The following is a 9622-nucleotide window of genomic DNA, read 5'->3' as shown; positions in this document are numbered from 1 at the left end:
TTTTTTGAGACAGGTTCTTGCTTTGTTACCTGGGCTGGAGTGCAGTGGTACAATCCAGGCTCACTGCAGCTTTGACCTCTTGGACTCAAGTGACCTTCCCACCTTCAGCCTCCTGAGTAGCTGGGACTATAGGTGTGCATCACCATACTCAGCTAATTTTTTATTTTTTGTAGAGATGGGGGTCTCTCTATGTTGCCTATTCTGGTCTCGAACTCCTGGCCTCAGCCTGATCACTTGACAAGAGGGGCAGTTCTTAGCCACTCATGGGAAATGGAATGGATGGGCGTAGACTCAGGTCAAAAGCCCATCTTGGGGTCAGGGCTCTAGAACTTTCAGTAGTCAAGCTGGGGGAGGAGGGGAAGCCACAGTGGTGGGCACATATAGCAGCTGCCCTGAGGCCAGCACTCCCCAATCTTCTTCCCAATTCACTCCAGCCTCCCCTACACCCTTAGCAGCCGGCAGCCTTTTGCCACTGGCCAGTGGAGGAAGAAGTCAAAAGTGGAATCCTCCTTTCTGTAGCTCTGCTGGGGCTCCTGAGGGATGGGATGTTCTAGTCTGCATGGTCCATTAAAGTTTGCTGGTTGCTTCTTGCACCAGATACCGTGCTGAGGGCTTTACAGACACTGACTGAGTCGATCCCTTTATAAGGCTACAAGTAGTTGCTATTATTATTCCCATTTCATAAACCAGGGACCTGAGGCTTCCAGGGCTTTAGCTAGTCATACAACTGAAGTGCTGGCGCTGAGATTGGTGTCCACACTTGTCTGGCATCTGAAGCTGTGCCTGTTTCACTGCCCAGAGAGTCTCAGACTTCAGCGAGAGCCGAAGATCCCTTGAGCTGCTTGTTTACAGAGTAGATTCTCAGCCCTCAGCCCCAGAGATCCTGATTTAGGTCTGGGGTGGGGCTAGGAATCTGCATTAGGAAAACTCCCCATGGTAGCTCTGAAGCGGGGGAAGAGGACCCCATTTTGAGACATCCTACCCAATACCAGTTGCCTCCCCAACCCCAACCCACCCTCCCGTCAAAGCCTTCACAGCAGCCCACTGAAGAAGCCATCTAGGCGGAGAGACCATGGGCTCTGGAAAGCTCCCAGTAAATGACCTGGACCAGCCTCAGGTCAGAAGTGCCCCTGTCATCCCTACTCAGGAAGAGGCCCCAGGGTCTTCATGGAAAGAAAGGGACTTATGCTCTGGAGGAATCGCAGAGATTCTGGGGCAGGCAAAGAAGAAAGCCACTTCCTGTCTATGGGGATTTGCAAAATCCCACCAGAGGCAGCCAGCAAGGCAAACCGGGTATGAGTCTTGAGTGAGTGACACGGGTGTTGGGTTCAAGTCCCAGCCCTGCCACAGTACCCTCATCAGGGCTGCAGCTTCCTTTTTATAAGGTGGGGGCTGGACTGAATATCAGGTCTGACATGCTGCGGCTAGTGAGCCCTGACTGCTCGGGGCTGCTCGCTGAAAGCCTCCAATGAAAGGGAGAACAAGGAGAAGGGAGAGGGACAGGGGAAGGGATGAGGGAGGAGAAAGGGGTCTTACCTGTGAGTCCTGCCAGGGCAGAGGCAGCACAGGGGCTCCCTATGGCTCCATCCCAGGGGGTGGCAGCAGGGATCAGATGGCCCCTCCTTGTCATTCACTGTTGTCTCTGCTGCTTCTGGCTTGGCACTGGTCTTATACACACGGGCTGACCTGAAACCTTATCCTAGAGAAGCTGGTTGACTGCCTGATCACTTGACAAGAGGCTGGCTGGTGAGGGCAGTGAGGTGAGAGGGGAGGTGAGTGAGTTCCACATCTGGTTCAGTCCTGTTACTTGGGGTGCTTTAATATAGCTCCTTTAAACTGTGGACGTTTTCTTGGTGACAAGGGTGTATGGGGGGGTGGACCTGCTGCCACTTTTGAGTCCAAAGGTCAAGGCCTCCCACAATAGGCTGGGCACAGCTCTCCCAGGCCTTGTAATAATAATGATAACTGTCATTTCTTCGTGCCCACTATGTGCTAAATATTTTACATACATTACTACTATTTTCCACAATCCTATGAGATAGGTACTATTAGAATTCTAATTTTTTTTACTTTTTTTTTTTTTTGGTAATTTAAAAATTTTTAGTAGAGACGAGGTCTCGCTGTGTTCCCCAGGCTAGTCTTGAACTCCTGGGCTCAAGTCATCCTCTTGCCTCTCAGCCTGGCAAAGTGTTGGGATTACAAGTGTGAGCCACTGCACCTGGCCTAATTTTGTTTTTTAATTACAGATTTATTGATATAGAATTCACATACTATACAATTCATCTGTTTCAAGTGCACAATTCAAATGGTTTTTAGTATATTCTGAGTTGTGCAACCATCAACACAATCTATTTTAGAACATTTTCATCACCCTTCACCCTCCTGCCCTGGAAAAACTCCATACACCTTAGTAGTCACTCCCCTTCCCCCACTCCCCAGCCTCAGGCAACCACTAATCAATCTACTTTCTGTCTCTATAAATTTGCCTCTTCTGAACACTTCCTAGAAATGGAATCATCCACTATGTGCTTGTTTGTGACTGGCTTCTTTTACTTAGTATAGTAATGCTTTCAAAGTTAATCCGTGTTGGAGCCTGCTTCAGTATTTCATTTCTTTTTAGTGCTGGGGATCCTAAAATCTTACCACTTATTTTACTGTGGAGGCAATGGAATCTCAGGGAGGCCATGTAGCCAGCACGCGGCAGGGCCTGACTCTAGCCTGTAAACTCCAAGGCATTTTGGGCTTATCTACTGTGACCACCATTCTCTCTGACATGACACTTGGAAGCTTTAGCATGGACACTGCTGGAGCCAAGGGAGCTGGGGCGGGGTGGAAGGGTGCCCCACAGAAGCTACTGGAGGCTCCATCTTTGGGCACTTAGAGTAAGGGCTGGGCATAGCTGAATCGGGCCCCAGGTGATGGGGGAAGGGGAGAAGAGGAAGAGAAGGGAGGGGAGGAGTGAGAAGCAGAAGGGAGGGAAGGAGAGGGAGTTGATTGGGTAGGGCAGAGGAGGAGTAGGCAGAAGTCTTTTCTGGACTTCGGCACACAGCCAGGGTCACAGGGCAGGTGGTCAGAGGTACGGACGCTCAAGTGCAAAGCTTGGGCTGTACCTGTCCTCTTCCTTGGACCAGGCCCTGACCTTAATGTCAGCAGAATAAGCAGCTGCATTAGTGTTAAGAGGGAAGTGGCTGTCAGGGCTGCTGAGATTAGGAAGGCTTAGGAAGTAGGTTCTGAGCTCCATCTGTAATTGCTAGCCTGGAGGTGGTGGAGTAAATTGCAGGGAGTCTGTGGGGGAAGAATAGAGTAGAAGCCCAAACCAGGAGGCAGCAGGCTCTGGAGAAACCCAGGGGGAGGGAGGGCCAGGCTCTTTGGCTTGGGAGCTTCAGAGCAGGACCAGGTCTGCCTGCTTTGGCTCCATGTCCAGAGGCCAGCCCATGCTAGAAGTCCCAAGGCTGCCTGCTATGGGTTGGGAAGAGAGGTAGCCACTGGCTCGTTCTGGTGGTGGGAACACCTATCTCATGCCTTAATCCATGCCACATGCCTGGTCAAGTCATTTACCTCAGAGTTGGCACTGGGAAGATTCAGCTTCCAGGGCTAAGATACTGATAAAGAACACACTGTTTTGAAGTGGAGATGGGAGGTCTCGACCCTCAGGGTCCCTTTGTGTCACCAGAGGCTGCTCTCAACCTGGAATAGGAGCATGTCCTCCTGACCCCGATCAGGTTGTCTGTGGGAGCTAGAGTGGGATTTGGAGGAATATTCTTTACTTGGCGCTTTCCCCCTGAGGCCTGGTCTCCAACTGCTCCTCTTTAGGTTCCCTGAGCCCCAAGGAAAGTGGGGTCCCGGGCCTTGAATGCTCTGTGCTGGTGACTTGAGAGGGAGGCTGGCCTCTGTGGTGCTGGGGAGGGGTGGGCTGGCAGGCTGGAACTTAGGAGCAGAGACAAATAGAAGGGGGAGGCCTTGTCACCAGGAAGGCGGCACCCACTCCTTCCTTGAGGTTCCCGCATCACTATGCACCCTCTGATGCCCGGGAGTGCTCTGCCTGCCCCAGTGGCTGTGTGCTTGCCTTGCTACAGGTTTGCTCTGGAGCATCAGAGAGTGGGTGGGGCTGACATTTCCTAAGCTTCCACTGTGTGCCAAATGTAGGCGAAGCACTTTAAAAAATGTCATCTCGTTTGATCTTCCTCACAACCCCTTGAAGCTGGAGTGATTATCTCTGTTTTACACATGAGGCCACAGAGGCTCAGACACAGCGAGACTGGTCTCTATCTCCAGCTGCACGCCGCTCACAGGCTTTTCTGGCTCTCTCTCTATAGCTGTCCATAGTCTGGCCAATTCTCTGGGCTCACCCCAAGACCTGTCTCTTCTAGGAAGCCTTCCCTGACTGCTTCAGCCCACATGGTCTTTCTCCATGAAGTCCCTAAATTAAGAGCACTTATTGGCTGTACCTTGTTTTGATCACTGAAAGTAGTAGCCTTGCAATACCTCTGGGATTTCTTGTGTGGTGAATCACTTCCTAACTATACAAACAGAGGCAAACCCCTGAACTTCCAGAAACTCTAGATATCATAATATCTAGAGTTAGAAAGTTGTTTTGAGGACTGAGTGAAGTGACATGTACTTGGGGGTGAAAGCCTGTTGCCCAGCCACGTTTTTTTTTTTCTTTTTCTTTTTTGATACGGAGTCTTGAGTCCTGCTCTGTTGTCCAGGCTGGAGTGCAGTGGTGTGATCTCGGCTCACTGCAACCTCCACCTCTTGGGTTAAAGTGATTCTCCTGCCTCGGTCTCCTGAGTAGCTGGGATTACAGGCGCCCACCACCATGCCCAGCTGATTTTTGTTTTTTTTTTTTTTTTTTTAGTAGAGACAGGGTTTTGCCAGGTTGGCCAGGCTGGTCTCAAACTCCTGACCTCAGGTGATCCGCCTGTTTCACCCTCCTGAAGTGTTTGGATTACAGGTGTGAGCCACTGCGCCCGTCCATGGCCCTTTCCTTGTCCTCCCCACAGGGCTTTGTCTGTGGCAGCTGCTCAAGACTTTGTGGTCTGACAGCCTCAGCCAGAATTACCCATCTCAGAGATAAGAGGGATTCTGAGGGTTCCATTTTACTAATGGATTTCAAGCATCAGCAAAGGAAATACTGGGTGTCACTGTCATCTGGACCAACCCGATTCTGGGGGAGCCAGAGTCTCATGGTGATTGACCCTCGTCTGTGGGGGGGAGGGGTATGGTTGTTAATTTTCCTCTCTGGCAGTTAGGGCACACACGAATTCCTAGCAGCCCCACTCCAATGAAACACTTGTGCACAGATTACAAACACCAATATGATTTTATTCAAACACAGGCAAGAACAATGACCTTCAGAGCTGGGTAAAAACAATAAGTTAAAAGCATGGTTAGAATTTTAGACAATCAGATAAAAAGTCTGAAGGAGGTGATTTCCCCTTCCTGTCCTAATTAAGTCAACATGGCATACAAATAATTTGTATCTATAAAATATCCTTGTTCCCACACAAATGAACTGGAGGCGGCCCTAGGATTTCCTTGACTATGCACAGTGCACACAGTCTGCATGTCCCTCCTCCCCAACTTTTAAGGCTGAAATGGTCCCACATCTTCAGGAAGAGGGTGGGCTCATGTAAGCAGTCAACTGTGCCAAGGACACTGGGAGGCGTTTCTCCACCGAAAGATGACTGCTAGGGTCCACTGGCCAAAAGATGGAGGAGCCACTTGGGCGCGGATTCCATTTTGTTTCTAGCCTTTGCCTCACCACAGAAGAAAGGAGCTGACATTTGGCAAGTGGACACTGGACTGGCTTGGGGCACTCCTCCAGTCTGGGCTGATTGGGTCTCTTGAAGCAGCCATGGCCTAGGTAAGTGGTGGTTTCAGGACTGTGACAGCCCTGAAGGAGCCAGACCTGGTGCCTCTGCAAACTGGACAAAGCTGAGGGAGGGTGGGCAGGTGTCTCCTTCTCCCAGCGCCTCAGGCTGTGTTAGTCTTTCTGGGAGTACCGAGAAGAAAATATCCGTGCAATTCTGCGGGTTTCTTCCTCAGGCAGGTTGGTGGGGAGCGAGTTAGGTCTGGGGCGACAAGGCCTTTGGGAGAGGGCTCCCCTGGTGGCTTCGCTCTTGTCCTGGAGAGGAAGAAGTCAGCTAGGTTAGCGCTGAGGATATGGCACCACCAATGGATGACACTGGTTTCTCTCATCTTTTGGTCCTTTGGTTAATATTTATGTAGAGCTGTGTGGTTTACAAAGCGCTTTACATACCTTATCTTGTTTGACCCCTAGCTCGACCCTATATGGGGGGTCTACCATTCTCCCCACATAGTGGATAAGGAAACTACATTCAGGTGGAATAAACTCAAGGTCCCACAGCTCTGAGTGGCAGAGCTGGGATGTGAACCCCAGCCCTGACTCTTTCTGTGCCTCTGGAGAAGGAGGGCGTCACCTCCAGGATAGGTCTGAATCCTCACCCCTTCTCCTGTTGCGTGGCTTTAGACAAGCCATTTGTGCTCTGGGTTTAGTCCCATGTGTGATGCTGGGAACATATCCAACTCTCAGGGAGATGGTGGGGAATAAGACACTCTCCGGCCCTTTGGAGCTCCTGGAGTTGCCAGGTGACACAAAGCACCTACCTACTGCCTGGCTACCAAACTTTGATCTCTCTGCCTCTGGCTGACAGGGCACCACTAATTCCACCTTTAAGGTATTTGCCTGTGGGTTATGGTGTCATGGTCCTCTGGACTCCTCTAACTCATTTGCTCATTTTTCTTTCTTTTTTCTTACTCCATGTCAGGCTCCTGTGCTGAAGGAACTCAAAGTTATACAGGAAAGCCATCCCAGACAGCTGGCTGAGAGCAAGGCCCTGGGGAAGAGGTGGGGGCCTGATAGGGGAAGGGGCAGTTCTGAAAGGAGATGGGAGCAGCCTCCACAGGCCAATCTGGCTGACTTCATGGTGTGCAGCTTGCTCTTCCCTGCCATTAAGTCCCATGAGCTGAGGCTGTCATAAACTGAAGGACCACTGACAGCATACTGTACCGCTTCCTGGGCACTGAGAAGCAGCTTGGTGGAGACCCTAGAGACTGGGACTACCTGCGCCCTGCAGTTCTGCTTATGAGAAACTGAGGCCCAGCTAGAGTTGCTTCTGGCATCAGTAACATTCAGTTATTCTTTCTTTCATGTCTGCAACCCTTTTTAATACCTACTTGAGAGGGGCACAGAAATAAACAGAACTCCGTTTTAGGCTTTCTCAGCTCAGACTTAAGCCTTGGGAGGCAGAGAGATCTGCCTAAAGAATTAGAATTGCCAGAATGAGATAAGGGGAGTGGAGTCAGGCATCCCTGGTCTACCGCCTGGATGTCAGTTTCCTACCCACGAAATAGAAGGGTGGATGGGAAACTTTGAGGGTCCCTGCCAATCTAGAATTCTAAGTGCCAAGGGAATGTCTACAATCTGGGAAACTCTCAGTGCTATGAGTCCACAGGCAGCCTTTCCTTATAACCAAGAGCAAAGTGGCGCTAGGGCTGGGCTGCACAGCAGAGACTAGACGATACATCTCCCTGCCTTCTAGGCAGGCCTAGGCTAAAAGGCAAGAAGGAAACCCACTTTTTGCTGGTGTTTGCAGTTATTCCTTCCAACATACAGGAAGCACCTGCACTCCATGATTGATGCCTCAGGCCAGGGCAGGCCAGTGGGCCAGCCTCTGCCTATTGCTCTCCCACTTCCACACTGGGTGCTCCTGTAGGGCATGGACTGGGTCTGAGGCTTGGGATCCCAGCAAGGCCAGGTCCAAGACAGGAGCTTGGGAGTGGCTAGATGAGTATGGGTGGGACCACAGGTTTAAATTGGGTGGGGCCAATTTAAATTGGGTAGACAATGAGCTACCCAACAATCACAGAGATGACCACAGGCCAGGGTAACCACAGGCTTAAATTGGGTGGGGAGGAGACTCTTGTAGTAAGCTTCTCAGTCATTCATTCTAGAACCAGTGGTTGTCGGCCTACCATATGCCAGGTCTTTAGTTAAGTCAAACTCTCTCAGGCTCTCTGTAGCACTTTAAGCTTGTGTGTATCTTTCTTTACTCCCAAGATCCAAGATGGCTGTTTCCTGAGCTACTTGGGGTTTAGGGTGACACAAGTCCCATTCCTGTCCCCCAGCTGTACTGCAGGTAGATTTTCTGGGTCATCAGTTGTATCTTACCTTCCATTTCTTTCTCTGCTACTCTGAAGGGGAAGTAGGGAGATGCTTGCTTTATGGGCCAGATGGGAAAACAGGCCTAAGAGCAGAGTATTCTATCTCAAATCCTAAAACCAGGCATTGCTTCCCCATCATCTAGAAGAGATGTCTTCTCTGTTTTAGAGAGACTTAGATGAGTCTTGTTCTCCATGGCTGGAAGGGCCAACTGCCTCAGTTCATGAAATGACCATCAAAAGGCCTCTGTTAGGCTGGGTAGCTCACGCCTGTAACCCCAGCACTTTGGGAGGCCAGGGCAGGGGGATCGCGTGAGTTTAGGAGTTTGTGACCAGCTTGGTCAACATAGGGAAACTCTGTCTCTAAAAAAAAAAAAAAAAGGAAAAAAAATAGCAGGGTGTAGTGGGGCACACCTGCAGCCCCAGCTACTTGGGAGGCTGTGGTGGGAGGATCGCTTGAGCCCAAGAATTCAAAGCTGCAGTAAGCTGTGATCGTGCTACTGCACTCCAACCTGGGTGACAGAGGAAGACCCTGTCTCAAAACAAAACACCTCTGTTGGTGACTCACCAAACTTTTCAGGAGCCTAAGATCTACTCTACTTGATCAGCTCTTATGGACAACAGGCAGACGTGGTTCCTGTTGTCACAGGGCTGCTCAGCTAGAGAGGAGACAGACAATGAGCTACCCAACAATCACAGACATGAGGCTTAGAGCTTGTGAGCACTGAGAAAACAGCAATTAGTAACAGCTAAGAAAGTTTGGGGAGGCTTCACAAGGAGGTGGGCTCCAAGATGGGCAGGGTTTCAACAGAAGCTGGGTGTGGGGTGAGGTCTTCATTAGAGGGAACAGTACGAGCATAGGCTTACACCTACTGGCTGGGCCATATCTGCCCTGGAGCTGAATCGTGTGTGGCACCAACCTTCCAGCACTGACACCCTGACCCAACGGCCTAGGGGGCCTTATCTGCAAGGTCCAGGCCCAGAGACCAGGACAAGGACAGGGCTTGGCTCTGTGTACAGGGCAGGGCCAGGGTGTGCAAGGACAGAGAACTCACACTCAGCAGCACTTTGCTTTTGTTGACCTCAATAGGGTTTAGAAACCATCTTGACTAGTACTGAAGATTCTTCCTTCATCGGGACTGCTACCCTAACACACAGCCCTGGTGGGGTTGGCCAGAGGCGAAACTGGCCAGAGCAGGGATACCCTCAAATGTATTATCCATTCCTCTGAAATACTACCACACTTCTGGCTGGAGGCCTGAGGGCACAAGAAAATTATCAGCAGAGCATGTGCTTTGTGGGAGGCATCAACCTTCCTGGGGAGGCAGGAGGAAGACACATGGAGCAGGATAGTCACAGCTGGAGGGGCTGCAGGTGCCTTGGAGTCTAGACAGTGGATGTCATCCATGGGGTGAAGTCCCTGGAGCGGGGACTTAAA

General features: G+C 50.7%; 2 protein-coding genes across 2 annotated transcripts in view; both read right to left on the bottom strand.

Annotated features, from left to right (window-relative positions):
* The window catches only part of UCP3 (uncoupling protein 3 (mitochondrial, proton carrier)), a 9772-nt gene extending 7612 nt beyond the window's left edge, over positions 1-2160 (bottom strand). Inside the window, exon 1 of the mRNA XM_011942055.1 lies at positions 1537-2160. The gene's annotated coding sequence lies outside the window, so the exon portion shown is untranslated. The remainder of the gene's footprint in view (positions 1-1536) is intronic.
* A 3144-nt stretch (positions 2161-5304) lies between these two features.
* C2CD3 (C2 calcium-dependent domain containing 3) overlaps positions 5305-9622 on the bottom strand; it is a 166750-nt gene continuing 162432 nt past the window's right edge. Inside the window, exon 33 of the mRNA XM_011942052.1 lies at positions 5305-6127. Within this exon, the coding sequence (XP_011797442.1) occupies positions 5987-6127 (141 nt within the window). The 3' untranslated portion in view covers positions 5305-5986. The remainder of the gene's footprint in view (positions 6128-9622) is intronic.

Source organism: Colobus angolensis, unplaced genomic scaffold (assembly GCF_000951035.1).
Source record: "Colobus angolensis palliatus isolate OR3802 unplaced genomic scaffold, Cang.pa_1.0 Scaffold205, whole genome shotgun sequence".
NCBI classification, from domain to species: domain Eukaryota; kingdom Metazoa; phylum Chordata; class Mammalia; order Primates; family Cercopithecidae; genus Colobus; species Colobus angolensis.
Note: the sequence above shows the minus strand (reverse complement) of the source record. Positions and strands in the feature narration are given on the sequence as shown.